The 16,599-nt window shown below is 46.7% G+C and overlaps 1 protein-coding gene across 1 annotated transcript in view; it reads right to left on the reverse strand.

The window, feature by feature from the left end:
- The window catches only part of Prosalpha4 (proteasome alpha4 subunit), an 87,895-nt gene that overhangs the window by 12,051 nt on the left and 59,245 nt on the right, over positions 1–16,599 (reverse strand). Inside the window, exons 4-5 of the mRNA XM_068393596.1 lie at positions 3,475–3,619; positions 2,976–3,158 (exon numbers count right to left, since the gene is read on the reverse strand). Coding sequence (XP_068249697.1) covers positions 2,976–3,158; positions 3,475–3,619 — 328 coding nt within the window. The remainder of the gene's footprint in view (positions 1–2,975; positions 3,159–3,474; positions 3,620–16,599) is intronic.

A 16,599-nucleotide genomic window follows, 5' to 3' on the forward strand; every position in this document is an offset into this window, starting at 1 on the left:
GAAGCAGATCAGAACTGTCGACGCCCTCTCTTCTGAGGCTCCCTGCCCCAACACGGCAAGTGCCGGCTCCAGTGCACAGGCGCCTGCTCGCTGTCCCTCCGGGAGGTAAAACTTACTCTGGGACTTCTGGCCCTGGAGTAGTTTGGAAGCACTCTGATTCTTGGGAGCCTCGGCGTGGTTGGCCACGATCCTGTCCACATGGGCTCTACCCAACTTCACTTCCCTCGCTAAAGGAAGAGCCAAGGAGGGACGCTGCTGGACCGGGGCGTCCACCATCCTATTGAGACTGGAACGCCATGAATCTTCGGAGGAGGGCTCCGGCTCATCCAGCCTGTGGTGGCTCCTGATGAGGCCTATTACCCTCCGATAAGCCGATACCTCTGCTGCCGAACCCTCTCCATGGTCGTAGAGTTCTTCCGAAGGGCGCGCTGACGCATGCGACGGGGGTACTCCGGACGGACGGCCCGGCGGAGGCCCTCACACGTGGGGGAGTCCTGGACCGACCCTCTCGCGGGGGTTCTCGCTGAAGGACGGGCATCGCCGTCGGGACGCGGGCCTCTGTCCTAGGTCCATCACCACTTCCGGAGGTCCTTGTATCTGCGGGCCTGCAAGCCGAGGGGAGCCGTAGGTCACACTCGTGACGAGCTAGGTGGGCTTTTCAGGTCAGGACTCGGCTGCCAGAGCGAAGGGGCGACTCTCTCCGCTGGGCGGATGGAGCCGGAACCTTCGCGGACTTACGCCTGTCGACTGGAACCTGCCAGGATGAATCCCTCCGTCGGTTGCCACTGCTGCCGGATGAGTATCTATCTGGGGAGCACGTCCTCGGGCGCCAACTTGAAGGGCCCGGAGTCGCAGCTAACTTCAGCAGCCTGTCGCGGTGAATCATCACCCACTCACCGTCCAGGGAGGCACTTTTCTTCCACTTCCTCCTGGGGGATCCTGGGCGCCGACTCTCGTGGTGCGAGCGAGAGCGAGAGAGCGAAAGCTTCCCGCGGGACTTCTCCCGCCATCTCCTGAGCTTCCTCAGTGCCTCGTCCACCGAAGAGCAGCTCCTCCACTGAGGAGACCGAAGACTTGTAGGCCCTCTTCGATGACCTCGCCTCCCGCGCTGGTGTAGGGGGGTTCCTTCGACGCTCCGTGGACGGCGACGCCTGTAGAGGAGCGTGGAGGCTCTTCCATGGGGGACCAGGTCCCGAAGCCTTCCTCCATCCTCAGCAGTGACCTGAAAGGCGTCTTGGGGGGAACCCATGCAGTGGGGTCCGACGGCGGGGAAAGCTCCTTCTCGACGTCGCCCTCGGCTGCAGAAGTGCCTGAAAAACACGCCCAAGAGGCTGGAGAAGAATTAGGTACATTTTCCCCCCACATGGGGTCATCTGAGGAGACGTGACCTGCTTGCACCAGGACTCCGTCTCCCGTACACACTCCCGCCCCTCCCTCAGGCCCCTCACTCGCCTGGAACGACGCCACAACTCCACTATCTTGAAGGTCAGACTCTTGAGGAAGGGCCGCGGGCCTCTTCCCCGCAATGGACTTACCTCGTCCCCTACTCTGGGTAGGGGAGGGTGGAAGGGAAGCTCGGTCCGACGAGACGCCCGGCGAAGCAAGGGAGGAAGGGATGCTCGGCTTCTTGGGCGACTTCTTTGCCGCCGCCTTCTTCTTGGTGCTATACCGCACCCACTGCACCTCATTCCATGACATCGCACTCCGGACACGTGGCGGAAGGGGAACAAACGCTGCCCCTGCACGAGGAACACAAAGAGTGCGGGTCAACTTCAGGCTTCGAGAGGAACGCTCCACACGACTTACCGGCCATAGGCCCAGGACAACGGCGGAGATGCTCCATGAGGCGGGAGAAAGCACTACGAGACACAAGCACGCACAGGGAAAGCACAAGGGGACCGCATGAGACACAAAGGGGTCGGGGACACACAAAGTCACACTGGGATTCGGAGATCGGCGATATGATATCGCGACGCGACCAGAGAACTTACTGGAGGTCGAGACCTGAGCAAGCATGCTCTCCGACCCGGGGTTAGCCTCAGGGCGCGTATCACTCCGCCTGAGGTTACCCCTCATAGAAAATGGGTTTAGGGTAAACTACACAAAACTCTGGTCGGATGGGAAGGAGATCCCAGATACTCCTAAGAAAGTAGTTCGAGGTAAGTACTTCGTGTTGGAACAACTTATCATTACAGTTACAGTCATTAAACTACTTTTGTAGATCAGCTTGTCAACCTTCATGGATCTTACTAAGGTTGCTTAATCAATTTTTCTCCACATTTTACAGCAATATTGGGAGGAGGAACAGATTCCAGTCAGTAGGTCAGATGAGATTAATATGAAAAGATGCAGAGTAAAAAACAGGATGCAATGCAACTAGAAGACAAAGAAAAGCCAAAATAAGCCTTTGCTGCTTATAATGTACAGTACTGAGTAACACAAACCTCATCACGAAATAATACTTTACCACGTCCTTCGGTCTCTATCTCCATTGCTTTCTTATTTTCATATTACATAACTTTCTTTGGTATCTAATCTTCCAACATAACTGTTCAACTTCCTCTTGTTTCAATTTTCCCCAATTTTTTAAAAAATAAAATCCCTTTTATTGGATTATAAAATTCAGGCCAGGCACTCTGACTGATCAGGTCTTAGGCTTGCTCCACAAGAGTGGATTGAAGCTGTGTAGATTAGAAATCAATGAAGATTAATGAGGCCATTCAAATGCTGCCTGCTTGGAAGAATTTCAGGTCTGTAGCCATTTACTAAAAACGTGCACAGCTAATCCACGCAGATACAATGCAGCAGCTTATAGAAATTATGAAGCTGCTTGGGGAAAATCCTTCTGTGTGAAGGCATGCCTTCTAACAGGCAGAACTACTTCTGTACGGAAAATATCCACTCGTGTGAAGCGAGCAATACAGCACTGCTGTACCATCTGGGAAAATAGCAATTTTCAGTCTTAAAACACTCACCTTCATTTGTTCATTTGGCTTCATGATAGCCACTTCTACATTCTTTGCACCGGATTGCACCACTTCTAATAGAGCACGTACAACGAGCTTTATGGCACCTTCTTCGGTGGACACGGCATCCTCGGAGTAATGTTTCTCGAGAAACTCTCGCACGGTTTTTGCACTGCGGCCGGTGGCATTAGCCTGAAATTACAAATATTTATACATGCCCTTCCTTATGGATATTAAAATCAGCATAATGTTTCTCAAGAAAATCTTGCATGGTTTTCGCACTGTGGCCAGTGGCATTAGCCCAAAAATTATAGAAACAATTTATCATAGATGCGCTATCAATAACTGCCTTTCTTTGTCAAAACTAAAACATGATATGGCATGCTTTCCTTATCAAAATTGAAACAAACTCACATGAAGAGGACCTATTACTGTATTGTTTAGATCATTCTTACAAAAGAAAGGATGGAAAAATTAGAAGAAAAAAAAAAAAAAAATGTGAACTTGCCTGCCACTCTGTGTATGTTCCAGATGGATCTGTCAGGTACAAATGGGGAGTGTCATCCATGTCAAATCCTGCAATGAGGCACGATGTACCAAACGGTCTTCGTCCATTGCTCTGGGTATATTTCTGCTTCAGTGTAGCAATATATCTGTAAAATTGAAATCATGAAAAGCATTCCCTCCTGAATGGGATTTCTGTTTAAAAAATATGCTAGTACAGGTGACCATTATTTTTTAATAATTAATTCATGGAAGCAATAGAGCTTCTCAAGCACATTCAAATGCTTCTGATGATTTATTTGCCTCTGTAATAAAGAGTAAGTGACTCAATAATACCATATGATGATTAATGTACACTTCAATGGAAGCAAAATTATTAAACTTCACAACCAGGAATAAGGATGACAAATTCATAGATAATTTGCATTTTTCCTATGATACAAAACTTAGCTATTTATCTAGGGGTATTACTTTTGTTGTTTGCGGATGATACTGTACTGGTTGCAGACACAGAAGAGAAGCATGGCCAATTAGTGACAGAATTTGGAAGAGTGTGTGAGAGAAGGAAGTTGAGAGGTAATGTGGGTAAGAGTAAGGTTATGAGATGTACGAGAAGGGAAGGTGGTGCAAGGTTGAATGTCATGTTGTGAAAAAAATTAATAGTAGTTGGGAAAAATACAAACCATTTCCACATATAACAAGCTTGGGTTATATATGTTTTAAAGTAACTCTCATTATCAATTCCCTTTTGTCATAATGTCTGATATTCTGCCCCAGTACTGTACTATAATGATTTTCCATATATTCACTGTAAAGATTTAAATTTTTCTTAAATAGGTTTACATATTTTGCCAGCAACTAATTAATTTTTTTTTTATAACAGAAAGTCATGAATAGAAGCATTTTTTATATTTTTAAGGGGTATTGTAATATTTTTTGGTCCTACCAGTTGTCTAACCACATTTGTTTTTGCAGCACGCCCTACTCTCTGTAGGGTTTTTGGAGAGGCAACCAGAAGTTCAGTCGAGACGTGGCACAAGTAAAATGATTGTAAGGGTGCTGTATTATGTCCGAGTCTGTTTATAGGGTTAATCAGCTTGATAAAAAAAAAATGGTAATGTAAACATTTCTGTCCTGCTACATGAGTCACTTCTCAAACTTGGTATTGACAGTGTGTTCTGATAGTGACCTATCTAGAGGTTTAGAAAAAATTTTTAAGGATCAAGATATTGCTACTCCACATCACCAGATCACAAAAGGTGATTCCATACTGGAACTTAGTGATGGACAGTTTTTTTAAATGTTTGCCCCAGAACCAAGTGAACGTAAAGGGGCCTAAAACCGTCTTTTTGCGGAAGACCACAAACTTTTAAGTGTCATAAACATTAGTAGTAAACTGGAACTATTGAAATGGCATACTGGTACTTGCCCAAATAGATACACGGTTAGGTGTGTCTTTGTTAATACTTGTACTGAATAGGAACACTTATGAGTGTCCCCCCAGTGGAAATCTTGATGGTGTAATTTGTTTATCGTGTTACCCGGATGCTGAAGTTTTACGTAAGGGATGTTAATTTTGTCTTTGATTATTTTGATTGATACATTACGGTATTCCTAACAGTTTTTCAAATAAATTGTTCTTTTGCCTATTTTATGTATACAGCATTTCATTTCAGAACCTCTCACCACGGTGTCTTCTCCTCCACCACTGTTTTTTGAAGCTCATAAGTACAGTAATTTATCATAATTCTTTCCTCCCACACTGTGTTCCGTTATTAATTATAATATTCCCTTTCACCTAATGTTCTTATACCTTTATTTATAATCCAGCTAGCCCAATGAAAGGTATGATAAAAAACAAGATTCTAGCTGGGTCCCCTTGCCCAGTATAAATCAAAGAGTGGTGCCCAGAGCTCCGTTCTCTTGACCTGTTATTTAGGTTTTTTTGGGGTATTCCACCGTTGTATGTTTGTTGTGTAGTGAACGTCGGGTTGTGGTCGGCATCCGGATACTAGGCAGTTTGGGTGCTACCTTTGGCCACAGTTCGCAAACCACTACATAATTTTTGGTGCCCAGACCCGGGAAACACCAACCTTTAGTGATGGCATCGTCATCCAGTAAACGCCGAAAGGCTAAGAAGAGCCTGAGCCGGGATGTAGAGAGTCTTGTCAGGATTGTCAGTGACCTGACAACTCAGGTCAAGTCCCTGACACTTCAAGTGGCGGCCCTGAAGACCGTTGAGCCGTCACCAACGTGCCACGTTGCCACTGGGGTCACAACCACAGTGACCACCAGTGCTCCATCTACGTCCCCTGCTTGGCCAAATTACAATGGTCTGGCAATTCCAGTGACTGGAGCAGAGCCACTGATTGGAGGTCTACAGCCCCCTCCAGGGTTCACACCGTTAATCCCCCCCGTACCATGCTTCTAGGAGTCTCCTGTCCCAAGTGGACTGCTTGCTTCCTCGCCTGTTCTGGCAACTAACTCTGTTAGTCCACCAGAGCCTGCAGCCAGTGGACTAGGGGAGCAGTTCCTGGATAATCCGACTGAAGCCAGTAGGCCAGAAAAGGCTCCAGCAGCTACCGCTGAGGCAGTTCTTGCCCAGACAGGGGCTATCCCGAAGCGGAGATGCCAGGCCAAGGAAAGAGCCAGACCAGCCATACCCGAAATGACCATGTCCTAGGAGTCAACCAGCGACGATTCTGGCAGCGAGACTTCTGGAGATACTTCCAGTTCCTGTCTCAGTGACACAGTCTCCACCGACCACGTCCAGTCCCTCCAGACAGAACGCAGTCTGTCTGATCTGTTGAAGGTCCTCGACTCCAAGAGGAACCCCAAGCCTGGTATCTTCCAGCTCGAAACTGGCCAGAGTTTTGCCCGATTCCTGAGGGATTTTGAGGCCTACTGTGCGAGTAAATATACCGCGGGAAGCTCTGGCCGGTGGACTGTTGACCTTGGAAGATTTCTGAAGGGAGAAATTCATGAGGCATTCTCAGCCATGGGGGGTCCCGAGATCTCATACCCCGTCATGAAGGAACGCCTCCTCGACTGGTGTGATGTGGGTAGAAAGGCCCGGTTCAGCAGTGCTACCTGTGGCGAGGGCGAACTGCTGAAAATCTACCCCGTCCGGTTAGACTCCCTGTACAAGTCTGCCTATCCTCGCCGTAGTTTGGACCGGAGGGAGCTTAGGCAGAAGCTCCTCAGAACTGTTCCAAGCAAAGCTGCGAGTTGGCTGGAACAGTCTCTGGCCACCATTAATGTCTCCGCTGGCCGTCAGGCCACTTGGCAGGATGTTTTGCACCTGTTGAGTGCTCTCGACGAGGCATCCCGTCAGCGAAGCCAGAAGGCAGAGGATTTGGCCATCAGTCGTTTGGGACAGTCATGGCACGGCTCGTATGCCGACAGGGTTGCCATGGCTGCCCCCAGCCGTTCACCTGGACCTGACAGAGCGTATTTACGCACTCCTCCTCGACCGGTCCCCAAACCTGCACCTGTGGAACTGCGCCTGCCACCATCGCACACCCCGGATAGATCTCCCCAATTCCAGAGGAGGTACTGTGCAGGGTGCCGAAAACCAGGGCACTTTGTGGACGAGTGTCGCAGACGCCTCAACCTCTGCCTACGTTGTGGCTCGTCCAACCATTATGTGGCACAGTGTGGACGACAGGCGCCGGTTATAAGCAGATCACCTGTCCAGAACACAGCTAATGCCCGCAGCCCTGGGAGGGAGACTACCTCTGTCCAGACTCCTTCAAGGTGGAGAGCAGTACCAGTGAATGCTACTCCGACCCCGTCATCCTATTCTGGATCAACCAGTAGCCGGGAGACCCGAAGTGGGAGCGAGTCCAGTGCTCCATCTCGGACTGTGGGGAAGAAGAAGAGGAGGAGCAAGAAGGCAAAGCCCAGGAAGTCAAGAACTGAGGAGTATCATAGGGCTTTAAACACCAGGCCTTCGATGTAGAAGATGGGGCTACATCGAAGGAGGGTGTGAGTGCTAGGGTGCATGCTCCTAGTATTCCGGCGGCAGCCTCGGAAATCTCGATTTCCAAGGTTACCCCTCAACCTGAAGAAGTCATTGCACCTCCAATGGCTGTTTCAGGATTGGCCTGTGATAACCTCTCCTCGACACATTCCAGAGCTTCTCCAACTGACTCCTCCAGGGAGAAAGCAGAAACTGAGGCAGTATTGAAAACCCTACGTAGGGTTAACTTGGCGCAGTTGGCTCCTGTACCACTGATGGTTGTCCCAGTGACCATGTCTGAGTTTCCATCGGGAGCGTTGGATGCTCTCATTGACTCCGGAGCTGAGGTCAACCTCCTGTCATCGAGAGTAGTACAGGATTACCAGCTGCAGATGGTACCCAACACCATTGGTCTGAAGGGTTTAGGGCAAACAGGACCTAAGACCCTAGGTACTGTACTGTTGACCCCTATACTGCATGGAATGACATCCGCCCCGGGTGTGTTCCATGTAGTGCATTCAGGGACTATGGCTGAACACATAGTGCTTGGTTACCAGTTCTTGAGAGCAAATGGGGTGATAGTTGACGGAGCCCGAAATCGGCTGAGCGTTGGCAGTACTCCCCAAGAAGCCTCTTTGGGAGTATTATGTCCCGATACGTGGAGCCTGTTGTCAGTAAGTGCTTTACGCACTTGAGGTCCACGCAGCCGATTTAATGAGGATTGCCAGTATTGAGCCAGTACTTGTTCCAGTTAGTGTTAACTTTCCTAAGGGACTTGACACGTCTTTTAGGTGCCCTGCTTGTCCGACCAACTGTTGGCCGGAAATGTATTATGATGGCGACATCATAACCCCAGGTCTGTCAAGGAAAGTTACAGCAATTCCTGGCATCCTTGAACTGAGACAGGAAAGCCTCAGTTTTAGTCAAGGGTTCATCTGAAGAAACTGCCAAGATCAAGGAGGGCGATCTCTTGGGGGAGGTGTTCACCATGGCAATGGTGGATGCTCCTCTATCCTGCCTGATAGCACAGGAGTGTGACCTGACTCCTGAACCGAGTGTATTGGAAGAGATAGACAATCTGTCTATCTCCGACGAACTGGACTCTTCTCAGAAGGACCAGTTTTGTCAAATGCTTCGACGTCATCTTCCAGTTATCAGTACTGGTGATGATGATGTGGGAGAGTGCTCAAGCACACCAATACGCATCCACCTGTATGACGAGACGCCCATTTATCAGAGAGTTCGACGGTTTGCCAAACCCGTCGCTGACGCCATCGAGGAACAGTGCAAGGAGTTGCATGAACTGGGTATTATTGAACCCAGCATCTCTCCTTGGTCTTCACCCATTGTTCCAGTCCGAAAAAAGGACAATAGTATACGGTTGTGTGTGGACTACCGTAGACTGAATAAAGTGACTGTCTCTGATAAGTTCCCGATGCCTAACATGGCCAACTCTGTATTTGGACTTCAAGGAGTCAAATACTTTACAACCCTTGACCTGGTTCGTGGATACTACCAGTTACCATTGGCAGAGGACAGTAAGGATTACACGGCTTTCTCTACCTCCTTTGGACACTGGCAGTTCAGACGCTTATCGTTTGGACTGAAAAATGCACCTGCAGTGTTCCAGAGAGAAATGCAGAGTATTCTCCAAGAGTTCCCGAAAGCCAAGGTGGTTGTCTACATTGACGACATCTTGATACTTGGGTCTTCTTTCGAGGAACACCTGAAACTGGTAGAACGAGTTTTGGCTACTCTCCAGAAGCACGGACTCAAGATAAAACTCGGGAAGTGTTCTTGGGTTCAAGCCGAGGTCCAGTATCTTGGTCATCTGGTTGGACGTTCTGGTATGCGTAAGCTACCAGAATACATCCAGAAAGTGGAAGACTTCCCTAAACCAACCACTGTGCGTGAGCTACGGGGATTCCTGGGACTGGAAGTTTATCCCCATGTGCTCACAGATAGCCAAACCATTATCTGCGAAGACTGGAGGACGAAAATCTCAAGGAACTAAGAAACTGAAGTGGACTGCAGAAATGGACAGTGCCTTTATGCGCTTGAAGGAACTCATCAAAGAGGACATTATGTTGTCATACCCTGACTACTCCGCTGATGCTAAACCCTTGGAGTTGTTTGTTGACGCTTAGGGTGAAGGTGCTGGTGCTTGTCTGTGCTAGGAGTCCTTGGAGCATCCAGGGGAGCGTCGGGTGATAGCGTACGACTCCGACTTTTCTTGACTGCGAGACCCGTTACTCTACCATTGAGCGTGAGTTGGCTGCTCTGCGATGGGGAGTGAAAACCTTCAGGGCCTTCCTTTATGGTCAGTTCTTCGTGATCCAATCTGATCACCGTCCCCTGATGTACCTTCATGACATGAAGATGGTGGACAGTCGTCTAGCACGGACACTGGAGGACCTGTCCGAATTTAACTTTATTGTTAATTACTGTCCAGATCAGAATGCCGCCGCTGACTGGTTATCCCGCTGGCCTGCATTAACTGACTGTCTGTTAGCTACTGAACCCAGCACTCCGAAGTTGCCTACTGGACTGGCCTTGTATAAGGAGGTTCGTGGTGGTCCAGATTCTCTTATCGAATCCTTGGAGCTAGTCGGGAACTGCTGGACAGAAGGGTCAGGTGTCGCACCCGACTCTCCGCTGATGGGAGCCAAGCTCCGGGATGCCTTAGTTCAGCAGTTTCTGAAAGACGCCGGTCGACTAGGCTTCAAACTGGACAAGACCAGCAGGAACAGGATCAAGGCAATGAGATTTCCAGGTACAGTCCCAGCTCTGGAGTTGCTATTGGCAGCATCAAAGTTATTAAACCTGGAAATCTGGGTCCATTGGGGTCCCACTTGTCCCGTAGTCTATCGTGATCCATCCGTGACTGAGCCTCAGTATGTGCATCTTCAGTGTCTGTCTGGAGTGCATTTTAAACCTCTGATCGAGCTCCACAATTACGTCCCTCCAACTGACGTGATTCTGGGCCATAAGGCGGAGATAAAATCTCGTGTTCCTGACGCTGAGGGCTTGATCACTGATGATCAGGAAGCGCCGGAGGATTGTCCTGTAATCCAGTACGTGACAGAAAAGGCACCTCGTCAGTCCAGTTGTACCCATGTGTCTCAACACTCGGCAGTAGGTATAGTAATGATGCAGGAGACCTTATTTTGTGCTCTTGTTGATACAGGAGCACAGGTTTGTCTAGTAAGTGAGTCTGTACAGAGCCAACTTGGCATAGAGTACCAGGTACTGTCAGGAGAACAGCTAGAGGGGTTGACTGGTTCCTGCACCAGCATTCTAGGATACGTCCAGTTAGAGGTGAAGTGTCCTTCTGGGTGGAGGCTACCGCTGTTTAACTATGCGGTGGTAGCTGCCAAAGACATTAACTTTTGTTTTGTTCTTGGTAGGAATATACTGGATGCAGCCTACCTGACACTGGATTCACCCCGAGAACAGTTGGTGTATGACCACACTACTGTTCTTCAGTTGTCTCCCAAGGTACTCTCAGTCTCCTCCCTGCATACCGAGACCACTGTTATGAAGGTAACTGATCCTGAATCTGATCAGGGAGTGTTCTCCGGAAATGCTCTTCTGTCCTTTAGTCAGGTGTCCAAGATCCAAGGAGATCATCGAAAGATTCAATCTGTCATTAAGATGATCTACTCTGGGGTTCCTGCATCTCGAGTTCCACGCTCCTGTCTACCCTATAGGAGATGTTGGTCGAACCTGGAAGTTCACCAGGGTTTGCTAGTGAAGCGGAACCCAGACGGCTCAGTAGTCCCAGTAGTCACCTTCAATGTCCTGATTGACCTAGTTGCCGAGACACACCTCCAGAATGCTCACTGGGGGATCGGAAAAATGATTGCAATGCTCCGTCGACTCGTCTGGCACAGATCTTTGATTAATGTAATCAGAGATATGTGCCGGACGTGTTGGGAATGTCAGACTTGTAAGGTCTCAAGGGAGGTGGTTGCTCCGCCGACCTTGAAAATAGTGAGCTCTTCTCCCTTTGAATTGAATGCTATGGATCTTGTAAGTCTCCCAACAACCAGTACTGGTTTTATTGGGTGTCTGATGGTAGTCGACCATTATTCCAAGTGGGTAACGGCAGTACCCATAAGGAATAAGAAGAGCAGTACGATATGCCAGGCGCTTGAAGACCGAGTTTTTCCTGTTATTCCTCGTGTTCCAGTCCGGATATTGACTGATAACGGCCCTGAGTTTATTTCCCAGGAATTTACTGAGTTGTTGGAGCGGTATAATGTTGTACATGTGAAAACAACTCCGTATAAACCCTCTAGTAACGGTGCAGTGGAGCGAGTGAATCGTACCATTGGTGAGTTACTGAGGGTGATTTCTGGGGAATCTCGGAAATGGGACCAGTTCTTATCCCGAGCAGTTCTCAGCTACAACCATTCCCACCACACTGAGATTGGCTGTACTCCAGCTGAGAACATACTGAAGGGTGCTCACGATGTTGATAGTATCCCGTTGCTATCAGCAGAAACGAGAGACCCATGGGCTGAAGGGCATCCTCGGTACAAACCGTTTAAGGAGGGTTCTCTGGTGCTTAAGAAGGTGCAACTGTTGGGACACCTTCTGACGAACAAGCTCATCCCTAGGTTTGAGGGGGTATTCCGTGTTACTAAGGTACACGAGAATAAGGTCACCTATGAGCTGCAGAGACTGCCTGATGGTGAACTGGTAAAAGCTCACCATATCCAGTTAAAGGCCTGGTTTGAACCTCCAGTTTATCTTAGGAGGCATTTTCTCTGGTATCCGAAGGGTCCTGATCTTGTAACAGAGACACTGAATAGTCCAGAACTCATGGATGACAGTCCTGTTTCTTCTGAAGTCTCTGAGAGTTCTAGTTCTAGTAGTGATGGCGACTCCTATGGGGTGGCTGCAGTAGTGGCGTCCTACCTTCTGTCTCGAGATTGTAACAAGTCCCAACGACAGAGGAAAATGAGATGTACGAGAAGGGAAGGTGGTGCAAGGTTGAATGTCATGTTGTGAAAAAAATTAATAGTAGTTGGGAAAAATACAAACCATTTCCACATATAACAAGCTTGGGTTATATATGTTTTAAAGTAACTCATTATCAATTCCCTTTTGTCATAATGTCTGATATTCTGCCCCAGTACTGTACTATAATGATTTTCCATATATTCACTGTAAAGATTTAAATTTTTCTTAAATAGGTTTACATATTTTGCCAGCAACTAATTAATTTTTTTTTTATAACAGAAAGTCATGAATAGAAGCATTTTTTATATTTTTAAGGGGTATTGTAATATTTTTTGGTCCTACCAGTTGTCTAACCACATTTGTTTTTGCAGCACGCCCTACTCTCTGTAGGGTTTTTGGAGAGGCAACCAGAAGTTCAGTCGAGACGTGGCACAAGTAAAATGATTGTAAGGGTGCTGTATTATGTCCGAGTCTGTTTATAGGGTTAATCAGCTTGATAAAAAAAAAATGGTAATGTAAACATTTCTGTCCTGCTACATGAGTCACTTCTCAAACTTGGTATTGACAGTGTGTTCTGATAGTGACCTATCTAGAGGTTTAGAAAAAATTTTTAAGGATCAAGATATTGCTACTCCACATCACCAGATCACAAAAGGTGATTCCATACTGGAACTTAGTGATGGACAGTTTTTTTTAAATGTTTGCCCCAGAACCAAGTGAACGTAAAGGGGCCTAAAACCGTCTTTTTGCGGAAGACCACAAACTTTTAAGTGTCATAAACATTAGTAGTAAACTGGAACTATTGAAATGGCATACTGGTACTTGCCCAAATAGATACACGGTTAGGTGTGTCTTTGTTAATACTTGTACTGAATAGGAACACTTATGAGTGTCCCCCCAGTGGAAATCTTGATGGTGTAATTTGTTTATCGTGTTACCCGGATGCTGAAGTTTTACGTAAGGGATGTTAATTTTGTCTTTGATTATTTTGATTGATACAGTGAACCCTCGTTTATCGCGGTAGATAGGTTCCAGACGCGGCCGCGATAGGTGAAAATCTGCTAAGTAGTGACACCATATTTACCTATTTATTCATCATGTATATTCAGACTTTTAAAACCTTCCCTTGTACGTAGTACTGTTAACAAACTACCCTTTAATGTACAGAACACTTAATGCATGTACTACAGTACCCTAAACTAAAACAGACACAAATATTAAAGGCAATTTTATATCATGCACTTCCTAAACAAGCTAAAAAGCACGATAAAAAATGGCAACCAATGTTTTGTTTACATTTATCTCTGATCATAATGAAGAAACAAACTGGAGGTAGAGCTTTGCTTATTACCCAGACATATTTCCCATACTATTCCCTTAGAACTACATCACATCTTCCTACTTTAGATATATATATATATATATATATATATATATATATATATATATATATATATATATATATATATATATATATATATATATATATATATGCATACACATATACATACCTACATACATATATACATAAATACATGCATACATATATATATATATATATATATATATATATATATATATATATATATGTTACTGTATATATATGGGTTATGGAAAAAATCCGCGAAGTGGTGAATCCGCGATGGTCGAACCGCGAAGTAGCGAGGGTTCACTGTACATTACGGTATTCCTAACAGTTTTTCAAATAAATTGTTCTTTTGCCTATTTTATGTATACAGCATTTCATTTCAGAACCTCTCACCACGGTGTCTTCTCCTCCACCACTGTTTTTTGAAGCTCATAAGTACAGTAATTTATCATAATTCTTTCCTCCCACACTGTGTTCCGTTATTAATTATAATATTCCCTTTCACCTAATGTTCTTATACCTTTATTTATAATCCAGCTAGCCCAATGAAAGGTATGATAAAAAACAAGATTCTAGCTGGGTCCCCTTGCCCAGTATAAATCAAGGGGTGGTGCCCAGAGCTCCGTTCTCTTGACCTGTTATTTAGGTTTTTTGGGGGTATTCCACCGTTGTATGTTTGTTGTGTAGTGAACGTCGGGTTGTGGTCGGCATCCGGATACTAGGCAGTTTGGGTGCTACCTTTGGCCACAGTTCGCAAACCACGACAATGTTGAATCGAGAGTTACTTGAGGAGGTGGATCAGTTTAAGTACTTGGGGTCTGTTGCTGCAGCAAATGGAGTGGAAGCAGATGTACGTCAGAGAGTGAATGAAGGTTGCAAAGTGTTGGGGGGCAGTTAAGGGAGTAGTAAAAAATAGAGGGTTGGGCATGAATGTAAAGAGAGTTCTATATGAGAAAGTGATTGTACCAACTGTGATGTAAGGTTCGGAGTTAGGGGGAATGAAAGTGATGGAGAGACAGAAATTGAATGTGTTTGAGATGAAGTGTCTACGGAATATGGCTGGTGTATCTCGAGTAGATAGGGTTAGGAACGAAGTGGTGAGAGTGAGAACGGGTGTAAGAAAAGAGTTAGCAGCTAGAGTGGATATGAATGTGTTGAGGTGGTTTGGCCATGTTGAGAGAATGGAAAATGGCTGTCTGCTAAAGAAGGTGATGAATGCAAGAGTTGATGGGAGAAGCACAAGAGGAAGGCCTAGGTTTGGGTGGATGGATGGAGTGAAGGAAGCACTGGATGATAGGAGGATAGATGTGAGAGAGGCAAGAGAGCGTGCTAGAAATAGGAATGAATGGCGAGCGATTGTGACGCAGTTCCGGTAGGCCCTGCTGCTGCCTCCGATGCCTTAGAGATGACCGCGGAGGTAGCAGCAGTAGGGGATTCAGCATTATGAAGCTTCATCTGTGGTGGATAATGTGGGAGGGTGGGCTGTGACACCCTAGCAGTACCAGCTGAACTCGGTTGAGTCGCTTGTTAGGCTGGAGGAATGTAGAGTAGAGGTCCCCTTTTTTGTTTTTGTTTCATTTGTTGATGTCGGCTACCCCCCTAATTGGGGGAAGTGCCTTGGTATATGTATGTATGTATGTACTTTCGGCGAAGCTGAAATGACGAGCCATTAAAATTTAACGAGGGTCAACTACCCATACCGCTAGTTAGCAGGGGTAAGGGGGCGTTCATCAGTGATTTAGCTCACTTTGCTTGGAGGTAGGACTTCAAGGGGATAGAGCTGGCGGGCAAGTTTTTATAATGAGCTAAGGTTTGTATCATTAGGAAAAATACAAATTATCTACAAATTTGACATTTGTTCTGCAACTGGAATACAAACCTATGCTATTTATTTAGGGGTGACTTGCCAAATAGGAAGTGTGGACATCCCTGCCAATTTGGCTTTTGGAATTTACCTGGGGGCTCCTTATCTGAGTATGTTATTACTCAAAATAAGGGGTCTCTACGCCTCGCTAAAACCTTGCTATGCAAGGTCCGCAACCTACGCAAGCTGTGTGTTGAGATATTTAGAAGTGTGACCATCCAGGTAAATTTATTTAGTCTTTAGTAGGAAAAACTGTTGAAACCAAGACTTTCCCAATGCCCCCTCGCCCGGGTATGGGGACACAACAGGATTAGCTTGCTACTAGGTACACAAGGGAGCATGGTTTACCTGCAGTGGTTTGAGGTCAGCTTGTGCAGAGAACCAAGGATGCTGCTTTCCCCAAGAGAGAGGAAGATGAAGAAAAGAATAAGAGCCAGTCAAACCTTTTCATTCACGTAGACTAAAACCAGGTAACAGTGCCCTCAACCTTCTGCAACTTGCCAATAAGGAGCTTGAGATATACCAACTGTTGTGCAGCCACCACATGACCGATAGAAAAGGTATCGAGCCTCGTGTAGGACACGTCTTGCAGGTAGTGGGATGTGAAAGTAGTTTGTCGTTTCCACACCCCAGCCTGAAAAACCTGGGTCACTGAGAAGTTCCTCTTGAATGCCAGGGAGGTAGTTACGCCCGACATCATGAGGTCTGGGGTGACGTGAAGGAGGAAGGTTTGGATTCAGTGCATGATCTAACACCTTGCAAATCCATACTGAGATTGTGTTCTTGGTGACCCTCCTCTTGATCCTTCCTCTGCTGACAAAGAGTGCAAGCACACGAGGACAGGCTGCGGCTGTTCTCTAAGGTACAGCCTCAAAGTCCTCACTGGGCAGAGTAAAAGATGATCAGGGTCATCTGTTACAGAACGAAGACTTAAAATCCGGAAGGAGTCGAATCGAGGATCCGCTAC

The sequence above is a fragment of the Palaemon carinicauda genome, chromosome 19 (assembly GCF_036898095.1).
Source record: "Palaemon carinicauda isolate YSFRI2023 chromosome 19, ASM3689809v2, whole genome shotgun sequence".
Taxonomy (NCBI): Eukaryota; Metazoa; Arthropoda; class Malacostraca; order Decapoda; family Palaemonidae; genus Palaemon; species Palaemon carinicauda.